Below are 21,494 nucleotides of genomic sequence, written 5' to 3'. Positions count from 1 at the left end.
AGACTTGATAGCAGACGTAATCAAACATAAATTTGTATATGTGGTGGCAAAGATTTAAGATGGCATGTGCATGTAGTAGAAAATAACCTATATCACTCACTACTGTAATCAACAATATATAAAGAACTGGTAAGTTGACTTCTCCACAGGACTATCCTGCAAAAACTTCCAGAATTTGCATCTGTCCCCTGTCTGTGTCTTCTCTATCTACAACTGCTGAAAGACAACACTAAGCCTTGGTCAAACAGGATTTAAAGTAATCTGCACATATGCTGTCATCAAGAAATGCATCAAGACATGACTGAGGTAGCCGAGGGTGCCACCATTAATTTGTCATGCTTTGCCAAATGGCAGCTTTCATTGCTGCTGGTTTAGGCACATCTGCACAGCAGGTTAATTCAGATGATCAACATCTGGGCTTCAGCAGGTAGGAGCAGCCCCACCCCAGAGCTAGCACTGAACTGAACTCACTGATTCATAAATCACGTATCCACTCACATAGAGCATCGGTGCATACACACAAGTTTTAGTCTTGCTCTTGGCAGATACATTATAATTATTTCTTAATAGACTGTATGAGAACCTTTGTTCTTTTGGAAGCACAAGCAGCACTGTGGGAGTGGCGAGATGACCTTAGCAACACACACAGTAATGCTCTCAGCTTGCTCATCTGACTCCTGCAATACTCCCTTCTGTGTTTTCAGGTGGTAATTCTCTGGAATTCCTAAATAATTCTCTGTTATTTCCTAAATACACTTAAATTGTTATTTCCTAAATACGTTTAAATCCAAGAACAGTTTTTAAATGCCTTACATAAAAGCAGTAACGAATGTTCATGTTCTTCCTCTGAATTGTTACTCCCCAATTGTGCTTCCTCAACTGCAGCCTTGTAGAACAGAGTGTGCAGAATAGTTGCGGATTTGGTACCTAATTAAAGTCTTTGCTTATTGTGAATATTCATAACTTCAGAAAATTGCTACACAATTCTTCCATGCTGAACAACCCAAATTACTAGTTTTGAAAAATACCGCCTTTCCTGTATCTATGTTTCCAGTTTATAACAGTTAACTAAGGACTAAACTTCTTCATATAACAGAAATTTAGAAAATATGTACTGGGTAATGTTTGGGTAGTGTATAGATAAGAATGTTTTTCATTAACGGCCATCTAGCTTATGATATCTGATCTTGTACAATTAATACATTCACACAGCATGGTTAAATAGCATTATTAAATTGTGCCAGCATATACTTGAACTTCTAAGAGTTTAACTCACAAGCTTGTGGCTAACGCTACCACTAAAAAAGAGCCTTAAAAAAAGGAGAAAGTCCTTAAAAAAAGGAGAAAGTGCCCCAGATACAATCCAACACTTGTAGAAAATAACAAGCACCCAAAAGCTTAAAGTTACAATCTACTCCCCCCCAGCAAATAGAAGAACTTTAACAGAATAGAAAAATAAAGGGGTTTAGGGTGAAAACACAGAGAGCTGAAATAGTGTTTAAAATGTCTAGAAGGAGCTAATAAAAATAATTTTAAAAGAGAACACAAAGGAAAGCATTGAGGCTTAATGATAAAGCTGCAAGTATGGGAAGTTAAATGGGCAAGGTCTTGATTTGAAAACAGGGAAAGCAATTATTTTCACGTGAGGTTTGAGTCGTTTGAACAATAGAGAATTTTCAGAAATAAATAGCTGTTTTCCAGAAGACCAGTGTATCTTACGGAGACCTGCAGTGTGTGCTCTAAAGGAATCCCTTTTTTTTGTTTGTTTTTTAAAGCAGAGCTGCTCTGCTCAGCGGCAGCGCGCTGGCCCGGCCCGGTGTCCGCAGGGCGATGCGATGCCCGGGGCTCCCACAGCGCGCACGTGCGCCCTGGGCACGTGAGCACGCCCGGCTACTTGGTCTCCACAGCGACTCTACTTTGTTACTTCCACCAAACAACTTTGTGTTGCCCCTTTCCGCCGAGGCCCCCACGGGGACGGCGGACGCTCTGCCGGGGCAACCGGGGCCGGGGCCGGAGCGCTGCCTGGGGCGTCCCGCCCCGGAGCAGGGTGCTGGGAGCTGGGGAAATTCCCTGCTGGGGGCCGGCGGCGGGACTGTGACACTTCCACCTTCTGAGGTAACGGCGACGTGCTCACACGAAGCCCGGGAACGCCGCGCCCGCGGGAGAGGCCCGTTCCAGCCCCCGTGCCCCACGACTCCATGTCGGGAAGGCGCGGGACGAGAACGGTCCCGCCATGGAGGCGGAGTGACGCGTGCGCGGCGACCGCCCCGCCGCTGGGAAGTGCGGCCGCCCGCGCTCGCCGTACAGTGCGGGCTGTACCAAACCCCGCTGCTCCGGCGGGGGAGGGTGCGATCGGAAAGTGACGGAGCGCCGGGACCCGTCGGTCCCAGCTCATCCTGCGGCCGGCGGGGAGAGCCCAACAGGGAGAAGCCGGGAGCGGCGGCGCCGCGGGTGAGGCGGCAGCGCGGCGGCAACAGCACCGAACGGAGCCGCGGGGCCGCGCCCCGACCCCGGCAGTGGCGGCGCCGGCGGAGGGGCGGGGCGCGAGCGGCTTTGGGTAATGGCAGCGCTGTGAGGACGGAACGGGGCAGCGACCGCGGCCGAGGGCAGGAGCGAGGGAGGCCGGGCGGGGGTCGCTGACTCGGGCCCCGGGCCGCCAGGTAACACCCTCGCCCGGCCCGGCCCGGCCCGGCCCGCCCGCAGCGCTGAGGGAAGGAAGCGCCGCGCTCGCGGGGAGGTGGCGGTCCCGACCCCGCCGGCTGTGCGCGGGGGCGATCGGGCCCTGCCCCTGTCCGGCCCCGGACCCACCGCTGGCCCCCGCCCCGGGGCCCCATCCCCCGGCGGTGCCTGTGCCGCAGCTCCCGCCCGCCGCGCCCTGCCCCGGGTCCTGCCCTTGCCCCGCAGCGAGGGCGCGGTGCGGCCTCTCCGGCGGGGCCGCTCATTATCCGCTGGCTGCGCCCTCAGCCAGTTTCGCTTTTGTTTTGGTGGAGGGAGAAGGTGGGGAGCGGGGCACCGGGCGGGGGCGGGCAGCACTGGTCACCTGTTTGACGCGAGTGCTCCTGCCTGTGGCTGCGCACCCGCCACGGGCTTGTGGTGCTGCTTATCGAGGTGGTTTAATAGCTTGGAAATTTGGGGCGTTGTTTGATACTGGACAGAATACTATGGTTTTTTGTGTGAACAAATCTTTGCAGTATGACAGTGGTGTGTTTTAAAGAATGAGGCGATGGAAGCAGCATCCTTTCATTATCATGCCGAGTAAATATGTTTCAATAACATCTGTTTACTTTAGGGCTTATCAAGCAGATATGGCTTCCCACGCCCTGAATAGTCTAAACCCCAGGGTAGCTATTCTGCCTTCCTGTAGTTCTTTCCATGATCAATACAAGACATTTAATAATCAAAGTTGGTGAGCTTGTACACTGCTGACACTGGAGTGCAGCATACCCCAAAAAACCCAGTGTCTTACAGTAAAAGTTACACCATACTTGTTAAAATATCTGTAAAATACATTCAATTTTATGTTTCCATGAGGGTTGTAACAGAATGCCAAGTAACAGTTATCTTAAACTATTTAACTCCAGAATACTTGGGTGACCATGTGGATGCTTTACACAGTATTTGGTTTTAATCATCCTGAACATGGTGTTACTGATTAATGACATGGGGATATACTGTGGGGAGGACTTTTTCTTCTCCCTTCCTTCTTCCCCTCGGTTTTGCTTGTCTTTGAAGAAAGGGCTCTTTTACCTTGGGTGTACCACGTGTGTTTCCAAGACAGCAACTTCTAATATAGCACATACGGCTTGATTACCACAAGCACTTATTATGATTCTTAATATCTTTTGTGGACCATGATTATTTTTTCTTGGGGCCAGCTGGAAATGCTCTCGAGTTTTCCATAAGAGGAGTATTAGGGCTTTTTGAAGATTACCACTTCCCCCTCTCCCGTCCTGGAAGTGAGCTGTTGTGTGCCTCTGCTAAGGTTCACATTTCTGTGAACCAGTGTGTTTTTTAGCTTACTTTCTTTGATGGATCTTTGTTTTGTCAGTTCTCACTGATTTTTCTGTGTAAGCTCCTGCTGACATGTCTGGATTGAATTAGTAATCATGTTACAAATATCACAACATTTACAGCAGTTGAGTAGCTTGGTTCATTAGTCAGGGGGGCACATTGTATGCATTCATGCTAAAAGTTGCATCTGATTTTATTGCTTTTTTCTTAAACTGAGAAGTGATATATCCTGTGAGAGCTGGTAGTGGTTAAGGCAGCAAGCTGGTTGCTAAATAGTTTTTTAGCATGACATTTGATTCTTTCCCTTACAGAGGTCTACCTCTTGGACTCAAAGTCTTTCACTAGCTTTCTACTTTCTCTTCTGACCTTGAAATTTTGGAAAGACAAGTCACTTGTCCATCTGTTTGAAATGGAAATAGAAGTATTTTTTCCACTTTTTATTGTAGTCTTACAATGTCATGTTTCTGAGCAGGAACTAGACTTGCTTTGTGCATGGAATGTCGCACATCAGGTCTTTTCTAGATTAGTGGAAATGAGGCCTTCCCAGTTGTCTCTTATTAAAATCACCTTACTTTTCCCCTAGTTTTATTTAGATAATTTAATGTTGAGTGGGGTTTCTTTTTGCAATAAATCTCTTCTGCTGTTTTTCATAGGGTATTACTAGCACAGCTTTTGTATCTTCAAGCCATGTCTTACTTGACAGATGTCACTGTTTGTCCTATTGCAGAGTGCAGTAAGCTGTGCACAAGCTCGGCACATTGCCCTGTGTTTTCTTTTTCACATCCCAATCAAAGCTTTTGGGTTTTGTGGCTTTTCAAATGTAACACCAAAAATGTCTCATGAAAGCCTGAGGTGAACATAGGCTACAAACTGACCGTTGGAATTTCAGATACTCTGGTAATAGTTTAGTTTGTTCTTACCCAGAATTTTCTTAGATAGTGTTGAAACAGTCGTTGAATAAAAGTGAACAAATCAAAATTTACAGGAAAGTTGTTTTCTTCATGTGACACTCTGAATAGTTTGGTGAGATAATGAGCTTCATAAAGCATGATGCTGTTAAATTAGTTGGTGTGATGTTATAGGCTACTCACGCCTATGGAACATTAATGTTCCATTCCAAAGCATTAAAAATGAGGGATTGTAAGCTTCATTTTGGAGGGGGTGGGTGTTCTTTGTGTTGCTCTATCATAGTGGTGCAACAGTGTACAAAGTTTAAATTGAAAAATTCAAAGGAAGTGTATATTTTTTTAATGATTGTGCAATGTTGTCTGACACATTTAATTCTTCTACAGATTAACACTAAAGCCCCACAATGTCCTTGAAACCACGAGTAGTTGACTTTGATGAAACATGGAACAAACTTCTAACAACGATTAAAGCTGTTGTGATGTTGGATTATGTTGAAAGAGCAACGTGGAACGATCGCTTCTCGTATCCTTTAAGTGAAAAATCTGACTTAATGTGTTTGTGTGATGTGTTTAGCACAGAGTAAACCTGTGTTATATAACAGTCATCTTGAGCAGCTTGTTGTTAGGCTGCACCTGTTATTAGGACTGTGAATAAGTTGAAAGGGATGTGAAATTCTGCATATTTGGGAAGTAATCTGTGTGAAAATCACCATGCTGATAAAAAGTAAACTGGTCTTAGTTTTAGTCAATTTTTGAAGCTCTAATACTTAGCTTATGCTAAAGCTGTTTTTACAGGTATTGAGTGTCCCCTATTCTGACAATAGGTTTTCTTGTATGTTTGTTTGCGTGTAGCTGAGGAAATGCCCAAAACAGAGAGTGCACATCTTTAAATTTGGGATGTGGGGGATGATGAGGTTGTTCTGTGTAAAGATTTCTCCCTGTTCTTTGCATTTCTAACTGTACTGATAACTACCATACTAGACATTTCCACAGCAAGGATTTAATAAGAAGCCTTCCTTTCCCTCAATTGTTACTGCCTCATTACTTGTGGCAGTTAAGCTATATTTAAGAATAACTACTCTTTCTGCATTCATACAGTGTTGCTGTTCAAGTCACAGCTGTACATACATTGTTTTAGTGGAAAGGTTTGTGTTTTACATGTAAAATGGACCTGTAATATTTTGCAAGATTTAAGTTTCAGTGAACTTCTTTTAGAAGAAATATAATGTTTCTAACCAGTTATGCTGTGCCTTGTGTCTATATATTCATTAGCCATTACATCGTGGTGAATAATTGGAGAATTTTAGGAGGCTTTGCACCTCTTCTGCAGGGATTGGTCACAGTTGGGTTTAATTGCGAGGGGGAAGAATAGTTTAGATTTATTTATTGATTTGTTAATTCTTGTGGATGAAAAAAGAAGCACCTGAGAAGATCCTTAGACATAAGTTTTTACAAGATAAGCTTATTCTGTGGGCAGGGGCTTGACTCTAAAGTCTCATCTTATTCTGAACATGTTAACTAATTCTCAGCATTGTTTTCCCCAGTGCCTGTGTTTTGAGTGTGTGCATGTGTATATGTACATAGCTCCTAGTTATTGTGGAGATGTTTTGTGCTGTAATAATCTTAAAGAGCTCTTTCATTTAAAAATTTTGTAATTATTTTCTGGGAGCATGACCTGCCGCCCTGTACTGAAGTCAAGTTCAAGTGACTCCAGAATTTAAAAAAAAATTGAACTAATTAGGTGTGTACTTACATGCTGAGAAGTTATTCTGCAGTCATTCTTTCTAAGCAGTTTTTGAGGATTACATAATTCAGTCTTTATCAAGTGGTTAAATTCTGCAGCTTAAAACTTTAAACATTTAAACAAGGATATCCAAAATATATTTGAATATAAAATAAGAATTGTTGCAGGAGATGTTGTATTGATTCCTCGTCACATTGTTTTGCTTACAACTTCTTATGTGGGGACCTTGCACATGAGTTTGCTGCTGATCCTCTTTTGGGATTCAGTCCAGTTGACTGAACATCAGAAAGGGATTGCTAATGAATAGCAGACTCAGGAAGCAGTCTTGGAATAATCATTTGGCATGTAATTCTTAAGACCTTACTTAGTATCATCTCTTAATTACTTTCCTTGGAAGGTGGCACTGTTATGATTTGGCACAGGCATGAGCCTTTTGGCTTATTTTCTGTGGCTGAATGGCCCAAGGAGTTTGTGTAACTTCCAGCTTGAGTGTAGGTTGTTCAGTATTTCTGCTTCCTATAGCCAAGCTTTGCAAGCTTTGCAACTCAAGCTGCTCAATGAGTGCTCAACAATTTGGTGGAACTGGTAGTTCTATACAGCTGAAATAAAAGCTTTTTCCAGGTTTTATACATAAAGAAGACTAAAGTATTAAGGATTTTTTTTTCAATTGGCATTTAAAAATACGTCATCTTGTTCTTTGTTAACTTTTTATTCTCTCTTAAATTCAGTTTAATTGGAGTAGTGTTTCTAAATATCTACAGCAATTCTAAAGGAAGTGTTTTATTAACTCTTATTGCTTAATCATCACAATAGAAAGATGGCAAATTATTTCAATAAAACCCATTAATTATTTCAATAAAACCCATACGGGTTATTTAATTGATTATAGTATCAGTTGATCTTTGTATAGTCAACACAGTGATGTGGAAACAAAGGATAAGATACAGCAAGCAATCACTGTTTCAATCTGCATCAGTGTATTGTAGGAACTGTTAGCTTTCCCTTGTGCTGTTCGGGGCAGCTGAGATCCAATGGAGTATGGAAGCTAACAGTATTTTAGGGATGACAGGCTTGTACTACACATATTCCACTTCTAGAACTAATTTTTGCCCCACTGGTTCCCCAGAACTTGTTTGTCTTGAATACAGTGTTTCCTTTGTAACTTATGGTAATTTCATTGTTAAACGCAGTTTATCTTTAAATAAACATTTTACCTCATACTTGAAATGCTAGAATGGCAATGAGCTGGGAACCACTATGGTGTAAGAGTTAAAATATTCTGGAAAAGATCACCTGAAAGACCATATGTCACTTTATTTAAAATATGAGTCATCCTGATCCACCTTTGACCTTCAGATTTCCTTTTAAGATTCTCTGCAGAAAGAAATGTGTATGAACTTGTTTCATTGTCTGGTACATGAGTGACAGTTATGTCTCTGTTTGAGGTGTTAGTGTGAATACATTGTTTCACTTTCAAGACTGTTCAGTAGGCATAGGAGTGCATTTTAAGTTAAGGCTTGGTTAGAGTGGTAGGTAGTTCCTCTGTACTTTGGTAACTGCCTTTTAACTAGAACTTTTTTTAACAGTAGAACATCAAGCTCTTCCTGTTGTTATCTTGGGATTTCTACCCAATAAGTTAAAATAAGATCAACAGTACCCAGGGACAGCTGTACTTCAAACAGAATTATTTTAAAAGTATGCAGCATGGCTACCTGCTTTTTTTTCACCATTTTTTCTCCAAATTTGTTCTCCCTCCTCGAATGAACTGTTTTGCAAGGACCCTATGATGAACCAGAAACTTAGACATGTATCTTTATAAACAACTGGCTGAGAAGGAAGAATAAATATTAAAGTTTGTATGGTTATGATTCTTTCTGACTGAGTCCTGAAATTCTCTACAAATTTTGGTTCTGTTACAGAAGATTGATGAATACAAATTTTCCCAAAGCTCTGCACTGGTTGCCTAGAGAAGTCTTAACTTGCTTTTTTAACTCTAAGGACAATATTTGTGAGTTTTTATAGCGTTGGATATACTGTTTTCTTGTTGATAGTAATTTTGTTGTTCCTTCTTAGTTTGGAAGTGCTTCAGTTTCCCATTGCTGGATAATGCCCCTCAAATAGCAACTACCTAAGCACTTAAGGGTCACAGAAGGGTTTTGATGTTCTTGTTCTCAATATAGAATGAAGACCCCTAGGCAGCAGTTTGGCTGCAGCTGCCTCTGGCCTTTCTCACCCTGCAAAACTGCATGCTGAACTGGAAGAAAAGATGGCTTTCACCATTAAAAGTAAATTATTGAACAGTAAAGGCTTCTTCCTGTTGTTCTATGGGACAGCAGTGCAAGACAAATATGCCTTAAGTTTATGGAGTAAAATACCAGTGATGATTTGTGAGATTTTTTTTCAGAGATTTTTTTTTTTTGTTGTTGTTATGAGAGTCACAACACTTTGAATGTGACACTTAAATTTGGATTCTGGACTCAGAGATAAAATGCTTTAAAAAACAAGTACAAATTGAGCAAGAAAGAACAGTTTTGCTTCAGTCAGATATATTCGAGTCTCATGATGGCTTTTCTTTTGTATAATTCCAGAGAAACTTGATAGCCAGCAAGTAGTATTTGGTTTATACAGGTGGGTTAGGTGCCTGCTCAAGTGCTTCTGTCATTAAGCTCTAATTTTGTGGATCTGCTGATATTAAACACAGTGGGAAATGTCAAGAAAGAGTACTAGGTTCAACTTTCTTCATTTGTAAGAAAATTTATTCTCCAGTATAAGGAAAGGCATGTTTGGAAGATGTGCATTTTCATGAAGGAGTAGAGATACCATTTTCATTCCTAAAAAGGATTATTAAAACTGAGAAACTTGTTCACAAGATAAAATCAGAGATACTTGTTTGGTGCTTTCATCAAATAAACTGCCATTGCTATATTCTTGTGCTGCTGTGGTGAAGACCGCCTCTTTCCTCTAAATTTGTAAATTGTTCTTGTTGTAGAGATCTGTAGGTTGTGGTGATTCAGGTAGTGTAGTTGTGGATCAAAAGAGAAAAAAGTCATATCCTCTTTGCTTGTGAGCAAATTATTAAGATTTCTACTTCTGAGTTTAATTTCTCAAAAATCCATTTGCATAATGAAGAGGCTTGTGGCTTGAATTATATTGAAAGGATGCATTTGACTACTCACCATCCTTAGACTGAGAAGATTTGTTGGGGAGGGGAAAGTGTAAAAACCAATTATTCTTTACAATCTCTTTAATAGAATATTTCATTCTTCACTATTTAAGTTTGTTTTGATATTTTTGTTGGTCATTACTTTGCAAGCTGGTGTAGTGCAATGGTAGCTACTGTTACAAAGCAGTGGATGTTGCCCATTATGTTTCACAATGTTTCCATATAACACTTTTTGCTGTTCTGAGGAGAATTCCAGCAGTGATCTATATGAGTGAAATAATGAATTCAAATTTAGATTCTGGTTGGGGTCTCAGATTCCAGTTGCCAAGTAAAGGGTTTTTTCCTAATTAGTTCTCCTGCATCAGAATCTTCTTTGTTTTGAGTAGTAATTCTATATAAAAAATGAAACGTCCATTTGGACAAGCTGTATGATGAGAGCTTGACACTGTTCAGTAGATTAGCAGTTGACTCTTCAACTGTCTGTCTTCTACCTCCTTTCACATAGGCATGTGCTTTTTAGGGTAGACTAGAGGAAAGCAGGTCTTGTGTCTTCCCTTGGTTAAAGTGATATACTAAATTATTGATTTCTACCATGGCTGGCTTTATAAAGTGCCTAGGCTTAGTGCTTAAGCCATTTGCAGAATTAGTTTATTTCCCACAGCTGTGCATGTGAAGCTTGACCTAATCCTTGCTTGACTTTTCTGAAAGCAAAGTTCTCAGTCACAACTTCTCTTCCTCAAATTACTCTTAAAACTTGATACAAACCAAAGGTGTAGCTCTGCAAGGTAGTTTAGAGACAAAACCACCTTAAGGGTGGCTTAACAGGTTGCTGCTGCCTGTTTAAATTATCAAGTACAACTGTTTTTTGTGGCTGTGATCTAAACAGGGTTACTGAAATTATAATAATGGTTTAAAAGAATGCAAACTTTCTTTTATCCACACCACCATTGTGATTATTTAATTTTCAGTGTCCTCTGAAATTGTTTTACCTGTGGAGGTGAGGGCAAAATGCAGAGACAGTTATTTTGGACTTCAGAAAGGAAAACTTGAAGTCAGCTTCACCATGAGTTTGCTCTGCTCTGTACTTGATAATCTTGTTCTTAATCTAATTCATGCTTCTTTCCATTATATGAGAAGAGTTTCAGTTAATGTTGGCTGCAAATACAGAAGAATGGTGCATGAAAGCTGCTTTTCACCTTGAGATTATTGTATATTATGCATAGAAAATAAAGGGTAGGTGGCACATCAGTATGGGGCTATCAGAAGTTTCAAGATCTTAGCTCTAACGTTGCCTCAGCATTCACTATTTAAAATTTAATATTGGTGCTGTAAACTTGGGTTTTGCACAAGCCAATACTTGCATTAATTTCAGAAAATTATCCATTTTATCTTTTTTACTTGATGTAAAAAACCCCCAAAACCTAAACTGCATGTGTGGAGAAGAAAGGGTTCCTTAAATCATAAACTTTGTTGATATGTTTTCACATTTTATTACAAACCTTGACTTTGAGCCCAGAGACATTTATGCTTTGTGTGTGGCCTATCCTGAACCTCTTGGAGAGAGACTTTATACTGAGACTAAAATTTTTTTGGAGAATCATGTACGCCATTTGCACAAGGTAACCTGTACAGTTACTAATGTCCATGCAGGTGTTCTTAATTTTTTTTTTTTGACTTTTTGTAGGCTTTTGAGACTAAATCACAGATGACAGAGTTGCAGAGACACAATACTTGTATATATGAAGTATGTAACACATGTAACAACATGTACACAAATGTAGGCGGGTATTATAGATACTTATTGATATGCGACACAAAAGAAATAATTTTCTTTCTAAGCCAACAGTTATGGTTTATGCAATATATTCATTGGCTTGAAAAGCAAGTTCTTTCTTTTACATTGAATGCTTATAATCAAACAAGTTAGAGAAACATCTTCATTTTGCAAATGTAGTTTGTCATTAGCCTTCTGTTTCAACAGAAGTGTATCTTCTCTAGTGTCTTGGAAACTGATTGTATATACTCTTATAAAATAAACAAAAACCTTCTGAAATATGTGAGAGATAACACAAACACTTGGGGGGAGAGGAAATAATGGCAAATAATTTATTTTGACAACAATATTTGTATGTATAGCTCTGAGATAAATTTTGTTTCATCAGCTAAGACAGCAAATTTTATTAGAATTATGATTCATCATGTTTAAGATGGTGCCTCCATCTACATCAGTAAAAAGAGAAGTAGATTTAATTAAGATGCTTATCAGTGTCTTTAGTGTCTTTATAGGGGGCAAAGCATTGCAAATTCTGCATAGTGCTGCTAAATGGCCTCATGCTTAGGTACTTGAATATTTGACAAGATAGACTGGGTATCTTAAAGGGCAGTTCCACTGGTTACATTGAGGATAATTCTGGCATTCTGACAGACTAAATCAGTTCACTAAACTAGCAGAGAATTCTGCCAAATAATTTCTTCCTCATTTATTTTGTAATCTGAATGAGCTCACTTAGGATAATAGGCAGGTGCCAGTGCAGTGCAAGCTTTGGGAAGTAGCAGAAAGCACACATCATGTTTTTAAATTTGCTATCCACTACTTGTCTCTGAGATAACTTTTGGAAAACCTTTGCAAAATGTATATAGCAGAGTAAAGCATTCTCGATTCTGTTTTATCTACCAGCTTTCTTCTTTCATAATTTTTTTTACCCTTTTTTGCATTTTTTGCATGGGCTTCTTTGCTGCTTGAGCCAGATTTTAAAATTATAAATTCTAGAGAGAATTAAAGTTCAATTCCTAGGATCTTGTCCCCCCTCTCCAATCATACTAATTAGTTTAAATTGTTGAACTTCTCTGAAGTCTGAATCTATTTTGAGAAGTTCAGTAGCTTTTTAGATGATTATTTGCTTAAATTTCAAAAGATTTGGGCCTAGATTTGAAAACCTTTAATGCTTTTTTTTATTATTTATATGTATGTGTGCTTTGTTAAACTTGTTTTTTTTCTGTGATTCTTGGTAAGTATGAGGACTTGTCTATCCAGTAAGACAGTGGTTTTTAAATTTTAAATGGTTATAGTTGGTCAGTTCTTCCAGTGTGCAGTGCATGTGGCTGGGTGAACATAAAACTGATGTGTGTCAGTGAGAGAATTGTTCTGTGAGTTATCCCTCCAGTTTGATGTAAGAATATAAACCAGGCTTATTCAAGCAGGTGCTTCTGAAAAGATCAATAGAAAATAATTCAGTAGAGAGATTGCTATTTTTAAATGCAAAATAAAGCAAGTCCAGGTGTTCTAGCTGGCTTACCAAAACTTGATAAGATTAAGATGTGTTCGCTTTTTGGTCATTGCCACAATTCTGAATGTGCAAATACTATTCCAAAATTATAATCCCATGATAATTTCCTGAGTATGTGTGCTATTTTCATACTAATTCTGGTGTGGGGGGTGTGTGTGCCTTCACAGAGAGTTCTGGAAGCTGAAGAACAAGTACTGGTTATGTATCACAGATACTGGGAAGAGTATAGCAAAGGGGCAGACTATATGGACTGTTTATACAGGTAAGCTTTGCAAAAGAGTTGTTAAACCTTTGAAATTAACATGAAATTTAACATGATCTGCAGGTTAAGTTGAAGAGTGTTGAGAGAGCAATAGATGAATATGCCTCAGGTTAATTTTGGAAAGAATATAGTTATGGTAGCAGAACATGAGCAAAAAGGAATAATGCCTCAACAGGTAAGTATGCAAGACAGTTCCTAAAGTTCTTTCATTGCTAATATATTCTGCTTGATGCTGCAGTGCCAAATGTGTTGGTGCTAATCAACCCTGCAGTGTATAAGCTCATAATCCGAGGAGTTCTTCTACAAGGATGGCACTGTACTGCAGTTTACAGTTGAACCAGCGTGGTTTGAGTCAAAGCTTTAGGATATTCTACTTTTTATGAATCAGTTGGAGTTCTTTTCTTATTGCATGCCTGCTCTGAAAAAAGTACCATAATTTAGTTGACTCTGTTGTATCCCAGGTTCTAGTTTGTATAATTCTTCCAGCAATGAAAACTGATTAATGTCTACAGGTGGTAATCTGAAAATTATTTTCAAATAGATTCCCTTAAAATTTAATTAGGCTTGTATCTCTGCTTCTAACCTGATAGGCAATGTTTGAAACACTGCTCAAATGTGAGACACTTTTGAGCAAAATTCCTAAAATGTGAGATCGATCATGTAATTGGAAAATGAGTTAAAACTTTTCTTTCTTCAGTGTTGATTTTAGTTTGTTTTTTTTTTTTTTACTTAGCCTCCTTGGTGCGTTTTGCTAGGAAAACAAATCTGGATTCAGTTTGAAAATTAAAATCCCACATGTGCTTGACTAAACCAAGGTGATAAAAGTGATGGAATAAGGAACACTGAAAGAAATGTCTTTGGTTGTTGTTTTTGTTAGTTCTGATGGTAAAAATAATAGATAAAACCAATGCTGGACATTAGGCCTTACCAGTGTCTTGTGCTGTAACTGGTTTCACAGGTACTTTAAAAAAATCCAGTCTGTGTGCTTTAATTTCAAGTGATTGGGAGAGTTTCCTTATCCAGTAAATTGAAATTAAGTCATTTAAAGGAAAAAAAAAAAGAAAGAAGTATTAAAATTTTTCATAATAAAATCCTAAAAACTAAACACACATGGTGCAGCTTTTGCTTTGCCCCATTTTGTCTTTATAATACTTGTAATAATACCAGCATATCATGGTATAGCAATATTTAGTTTTGCATGCCACTCTTATGTACTCTTTCTCTTTCTGTATGTACTGATGGAAGAGAGAGTAAGTGAGGGGAGTGTAGGACTCTCCTTCTGAGCAAGTTTAACGAGAAAAAGCAGATAGGCAGCTGTTGGCTTTGTTCGCATGGGGGAAGATGGGAAAATGCCACCAAGGAGCCTGCTTAAGGCTGGTGTTTGAGGTGCTCCTGACGTCCTCACAGGATTTATATGACATGGAGGCCTGTAGCCTTCTAGAGAGACCTGCATTTACGATTCATGGTTGGTATCGATGGTAGCACAGGTTGCAGTACTCTGTAAGAGTATGAAAGTAGCTCTGAAAGTGGCTGCTGTACTTCAGTTAGTCATCACTGCACTCTAAGTCTTCCTTCTTTGGACTCTGTGGTGTCCTAAATTCTTTCAAGTTCACAGGATTTCACAGTGTGTTCCTCCTTTTCTCCTTTGCTTGGCTTTTGCCTTCATGTCGAGAGTGTTCAGACGTCACTGGTCTGGTGCAGCCTCTGAAGCCAGAATCTCTGAAAGTGCTTCAGTAATCTGGCTATTTTCAGTGTCTGAAACTGAACATCTCAAAACTCCTGGTTAGGTCAGAAATTTGAAAAACCTTCTCAGTTGCTTCATTTAAGCATTTCTAATATAAGAAATAATTGTAAGTGTAGTTGGGAAATATATTCTAAATTTTTTTCCCAGTTATCTGGGAAAGGAAAGAATGGTTCCATTTAAAAATGTTACAGTATTTGTTCTGTGGGAATACTGAGAGTCAAGGGGGATGTTTTAGCAGGTCTTGCGCAGAATCCATTTTGTGTTCTTTATAAAAACTATGCCTACAGTACTAAATACTGAATTTAAATATAGCATTTATAGCATTTCTTCTTTATAGCTGTTACTTAAAATAATTTCTGAAAATTCTTCTGTTTAAAATTTGTAATCTGGCTGTTAGCTAGTTACCATGACCCGAGCAAGGGATCATAACAGACAAAAGTTTACTCTGTTAAAATGAGCAGTACTTGTGCATTTCAGTCTGAGAGAAACACAGAAGAACAAATAGTACAGGTAGAAGGAAATACTTTTAACTTAAAAGTTGTTATTCTGCACATATATGTATGTATGAGTAACATGTATGTATTTATAAGCAGTGCATGTTGAAAGGTTGGATTCTTACACAAGTGTATTGCTCACCAAGAAAATGCTGACAGTGATATTTCAGGTTCATGTTTGATCTCTGTTACCAACACTACTGTTTTAATGTGATAGAAATTCTTTCAATGTCATTTGTGTTGTAACATTTTTATACACATATAGCAATGGCATTGGTTTAAGGAGGTGATATATTTTGTGATGTGAAAGATATTCCACAATTCTGAACTTAATTTAAAAAGCCTTTTATTTTTGCCTGTTTTGATGAGGATATCCTTATTTCTATAGGTACCTCAACACACAGTTTATTAAGAAGAACAAATTGACTGAAGCTGATCTTCAGTATGGTTATGGAGGGGTGGATATGAATGAACCTTTGATGGAAATTGGAGAGGTAGGTATCTCTGAAAACGGGGTTGGATATAAACAGTATTCAGAATGCTATGAGTTCAGCTTTGTCCTTGAAAATTTTCACTTTTTTTATGTCACAGAAATATTGTAGATGTAAGCACTGTTCCCCTTGTAAAATGAGATTACAGTTTTGGTGTAGAAAAATAAGTGACCTGGCAGGGAAAAGAAACAAATATAAAAACTGTTGGAAAACTTGGGTTTAAAATGTGGTAATAGAAACACTTTGCAAACAAACTTTAGATCCTTAAGTGATACTGCTATCTAGAAAACATGTTGAAGAAGCAGTATACTTTTGTTTTTGGAAACCCTTGAAATATTAGTTTTTAGGCTTCTATTTCTTGATGTGACAAAGTATAAAAGCTTTTCTTGAGAATCCCAAGGCAGTAAAGTTAATATCTGTTCACAACTGGTGTAGGATTAGGTTTATAGCAGTCACTCCTTTGTCCTGAAAAGTAATGGAGACTTGAGTCCTACATCCATGTATTAAATTGCAGCGCTATTTTGATGAATTCATTGCTCCATTTCTTGACCTACAAGGCACTTGGCAAGTTTGTCAAGTCTTTGTTTTGAAAGCATTTACTCTTTCATTATAGCTCCTGGAGGATTCTATCTTTTATTCTTTGGATTGTACAAGGGCTCTAGTAGAAGTCAAATTATTTGTTGTTTATCACTTTAGAATGGAAAGAATTACTGTTTATGCTATTTTAGATGACTGAAATGATCTGGCCTTTATCTACTCAAGGGCAAACATGTTTATTTTATGTATAGTTCTCTTCAATCTCAGCATGAATTTACAGAAATAATGCCCAGTATTTTTAGAAGCAGAACTGCATTCTCTGTTCTAAAGTTTCTGTCTCAACATCACTCTTGTGTGGTAACAAAACTTTGTGAGCTTTTCAGCAGTGTTAAACAAGTCCATTCTTGCTCAGTTCTTCCGAGGGGTGTAATAGTAGGTCTGTACATGAGAGCAGAGGTGTGTGTGTGAGGTGTGTGGGCACAGCTTCAAACAGTTCTTCATCCCCATAAGTGTTCCAAATGTTCAGTAATTGTACTAGGAAATATACAGGATGAGATAGGTTAATGAAAATAGTCTGCCAGTGCTTGCAAGTGCTTGCTTACTTTTTTCTTCTCTGTATGTTATTAATGCATGGCGAAGGACACTGCTTTTTTGAGTTGAGCTCCTATCATTGATTTCAAACTCCTGGAGTTTTCAATGGCTCTGTGGAAGTCCTGAGCTTAAATACCTTTATTTAAGATGTGCCTTCTGGGTTCTTTCTCTCCAGAAATAGATTCTGGAAAATGGAGAAAACTGCCACATTCAGTATTGCCAGTCTAGTTGGAGAAGTTAGGATCAGTCCCTATCCTCAAGTGGGAGAAACTGTCTTGAACGAATACCTCCAAGTTGCTGGATTGATCTGTCTATAGTTTATTTGACAAGAAAGTTCCAATAGGTGATTGACTTTGCTTCCCACTGGTAGCTCATATGTGAGAAGAACCATGCTAGACACCACATTGCAGAATTGATCTACATGAGGTTGTTTCTCTTCACCTCATAGTCACAAAATGTGTCAGTTCTTTTCCTTTTTTTTCCCCTCCTTCTATCTCTCCAGAGCTGGCTTCTTTCAGCTGGCTTCTTTCATTCTGTACTGGATGAGTTCCTGTTGTCTTACAGAAACTTAACTCTTCTCCAGCTACTCTCCACAAAGTGAGACGGTGAAAATTACTCCTAAGACAACTTTGGTTTCAGAGCATGATCTGTCTTTGGATTTATAAGCAAACCTTCATCTCTCCTTTAGCCTGCTTATGCTGCAGTTGTGTCAGGTTTACTTTCTGTATTGCAGCGTGGGTGCTGAATAGCTGTGACAGTTGGAGCAAGTTCATTTGTCTGCTTTTTAAAAAGGAAATTTATTTCACAGAGTCAAATTGGCAGTTGATAGCTATGTGCCTGCTTTCAGTTAAGACATACCTGATTGATAGTTTAATTTTTAAATCTAATGACCTTTTAGTTGTGTCAAAGCTTTCTTAGAAGCAATATTCCGTCTTTCTTACTGAACTGTGCAGTTTCATTTTTTCCCAGTCTCTTCCTGGCAGGTGTTTTTGGAGGTCTCCTATATGCAGTTATTCGCTGTATATAAGGGATCACATTTTCCCTTTTGGGCTTTAAATCTGACTTTGATTCAAGTGTAAAAGCTCATTTGAACTATTGCAACTGTGTTTTTAAAAATGGTATATCTTGGGAGCGACTGTTTCACCTGTAAGAACTGATGAATGCTTGAATTGATTTGAGTTCCATTTGAAGCCAAATATTAGCTTGCCAGTGACTTTGCTTAAGATGTAAGCATCTTAGTTTGGAGCTGTTCTTTGTTGGATGAAAGGATTCTGTATCTTTGACTGTGACCTTTGAAAAATTGGCCAAGAGAAATTCCCTTTTGTCAGCTGAGGCTTATTTTGCAATCATTGTTGGAAATACTGGTATTTGTACACATTCAGACACTTTGGTTAGAAAGGTATGTTACTTACCTATTACTGTGTAGATGTTTTGTTAATGTGTAGTCTCAAAATCTCTCCTTGTAACCAACTTGCTTAGAGTCCTTATATGCATTTGAGAATACTTGGAGTAGAACCAAGGAATGAATCAGTTCTATGAGATGTGTAGGAAGAATGCAGACTGGGAAGCCAGCATTGACATACTGTCTGACTAGGGAAAGAAGAAGTTACATAACAACTGAATTTTTCAAATCCTGAATGGGGAATTGTGTGATCTTTGGTACTGTACTGAGTTTGGTGGTGGTGGTTTTTAGAGTTTTTTTTAAATGTACTTTTTATTGATGTAAACTTGTGTTATGTCCTGACAGCTAGCTCTTGATATGTGGAGAAAATTAATGATTGAGCCACTGCAGGCCATCCTTATTCGGATGCTCCTCCGAGAAATAAAAAAGTGAGTGTTTGATTGTTTCTTGCTTTAACATAATGTGGGGGTATTGAACTTTTTTTTTTTAACTTTGAAAATCTGTGGACTTTGACAGAATTCTTTTATGTTCAGTTTTTTTTTAAGGTAACTTCTTTTCTGATGGTGATGGTCTATCAGTTTTTCTTGTTGTAGCTGTGTATTTGTGGCTTTCATGTGTAGAAAAAGGCAGTGAATTCCCTGTAACCACAGAGTAGTGATCTTTCTTTTTCAGCAACCCTTCTTATCGATGGAATAGGACACGAGTTAGAATAATTGTCCAAGTCCCATAGGATGCCTTTTGCCTTTTTCTCCACCTGATGTTGTCTGCCTTTAACTTTTGTGCTGTCAGTCAAGTTAAGGACCAGGCCTTGGGCAAAGATTTGCCAAAGCCAGAGAAGCTGTATTTGCATGGAACCCAGAACACTTTGCAAGTGACAGAGCTTCTGGGTTTCTGTTTTTCAGATCAGTACCTTCACTTAACATTTTTGGTGTTCAACTTGAATAAAATGAAGATAATTATTTTTTGTAGTTTGAGGGAAAGTTATTATTTTATTTCTAAATATTTTTTTAATACTTCTAAACAAAGCCAAAGAGCTTGGGACTTTTAAAGCTTTGATTTAAAAATTTTATTTGACTTCTAAAGAAGTTAATTTAGGAATAAACAGAAATTTTGGATCTACTACAGATCTTGTGTGTAGTAAGTTTCATCAGTTTCTGCACTTCTACCACATTTAGGATACAACACTCTTGAGTTGCCTAATGACTGGGGTTTTTTTAAGTGGTTACTCAGGTGACCAGACTGGTGTAGGTAAACTGAGGGGGAGAGGTATTTTGGCAGATTGCGGTTCCTTGAACATGAACTTGGTCAGAAAAAAATCTGTAAGGCATTGAAAACCTAATTTTAATAGTTTATTTGTATTTTTCATTCCTGAATTAAATTTTTGACAACAAAGTAACAGATATGATGTCTCTTTTGGATGGCATTTCTGAAGCCAGGAAGTATTTATTTGCTTCCACTTGTTGAGTCATGGCTCCTTTGTAGTCAGGACTAATAGTGCTTTATCCATCTTTACTCAAACTATTTTTACTAAATGAAGATTCCCTAATTCATGGTGAATAACATTCTCCTTTGTTACATCAAGCATAGTGATGCTGGAGACTTGTCTTACTTAATGTATATATTTCACTGGTGAGTGGGAGTGGAAATGTGTGTGAAAACCTTTTTTTGCCCCACATAAGGGGCAACAGACATCTGATACCCCTTTAAAAAATGGTCTTTATTTAGCTTGAGGCTGATTGTAGACTACCGCAGTGTTTAGATCAAGGCTGTCACTGGCTTTGGGAGGCATTAGATCTTGAGGCTGTAACAAGTTGTAGCTATTTTTTACTAAACTGTTTGGAAACTTTGAAATAAAATCTCAGTCATTGTCTCTTAATTGTTGGATTCGGATTTTTTTTTTTTCCCATTCTTTATTAGGGTGTCTTTTGTGTGATCTCAGAGAAGTTAATTCAGTTCTGCCTCTCAAAATATACATCCAGCAATTCATATTAAGTTTCTTCTAGCCACTTGGTGATCTGCATGTCATTTAATGAATTACATGAGAGAACATCTTCTTGTAGCTGGTTTTTTCCTGCTGTCATGAAATGCAGTGCTTCCTGTGGGGATTCTGAAGATGGCCTTTGCATGTAACAGTAGGCTTGTTGCTGTTCTTTGCTGTAATTTCTGTGGTCAATACAGCTTTTAAGAGGCAGTTTTAAAGATGCTGCTGCAAGTGATTTAAATGTCTTTTAGCATTGAGTTCAGTAATTCAGGTATTAAAAAGGTGGATATTCATAAATTATATCTGTCAGACATGCAAGAATATGCATGGGAATAATATAACTTTAAAATGTTAATAAAATTGTTAATACACGTTTTTGCTTAAAAACCCTCTATTCTACACCTTCCTCATAGTAGTTGTTTGTGCATGGTTCAGTTTATTACAATGCTTTGAAAAATTAAATTAATGTAGATGGGTCAGTTGAACTACTTCTAGGCAGGAAGTTTGTGTAGCATGCAACAGTATGTGGAGTTGATAACCAATACTGTAGTCAATTATTGCATATAAAAGTAGCTTTCTTACTGTAGCAGAAAAGGTAGGGAAGCAGAACCACAAATTCTTCTTTCAAATGTTACTTTATCAGTGTATTTAACTGGATTTTTAAGAAGATTTCTTACTACAGCCTTGAGCACACCGACTTTTTAGAAGCTATAAGCTTGTGAAATGTGTTATGTATTATGACAATAAACTTCTTTTTTATACATGAAAATAAAGAAGTACAAGTAGTGGCCTGTGGCTCAGCTGAACAAGATGGCTGAACTGATCTAAGAGTTTACTGACACTGAAAAGGCTGTGCTGTGCTACCTTTTGTGTGCTGAA

The 21,494-nt window shown here is 38.5% G+C and overlaps 1 protein-coding gene across 5 annotated transcripts in view; it reads left to right on the top strand.

The window, feature by feature from the left end:
• Positions 1-1,976: 1,976 nt before the first annotated feature.
• Positions 1,977-21,494, top strand: part of CUL2 (cullin 2) — a 42,552-nt gene continuing 23,034 nt past the window's right edge. The window contains exons 1-6 of one of the 5 annotated variants that reach the window (XM_084209646.1): positions 1,977-2,115; positions 5,304-5,442; positions 11,343-11,445; positions 13,281-13,375; positions 16,002-16,107; positions 18,980-19,062. In XM_084209646.1, the coding sequence (XP_084065772.1) occupies positions 5,324-5,442; positions 11,343-11,445; positions 13,281-13,375; positions 16,002-16,107; positions 18,980-19,062 (506 nt within the window). In that variant the 5' untranslated portion in view covers positions 1,977-2,115; positions 5,304-5,323. Of the gene's footprint in view, positions 2,116-2,335; positions 2,452-2,504; positions 2,661-2,715; positions 2,998-5,303; positions 5,443-11,342; positions 11,446-13,280; positions 13,376-16,001; positions 16,108-18,979; positions 19,063-21,494 lie in introns of those variants that run through there. The other 4 variants (XM_084209644.1, XM_084209645.1, XM_084209643.1 and 1 more) reach the window with 4 other exon arrangements.

The sequence above is a fragment of the Fringilla coelebs genome (assembly GCF_963513975.1).
Source record: "Fringilla coelebs genome assembly, chromosome: 1".
NCBI classification, from domain to species: domain Eukaryota; kingdom Metazoa; phylum Chordata; class Aves; order Passeriformes; family Fringillidae; genus Fringilla; species Fringilla coelebs.
Note: the sequence above shows the minus strand (reverse complement) of the source record. Positions and strands in the feature narration are given on the sequence as shown.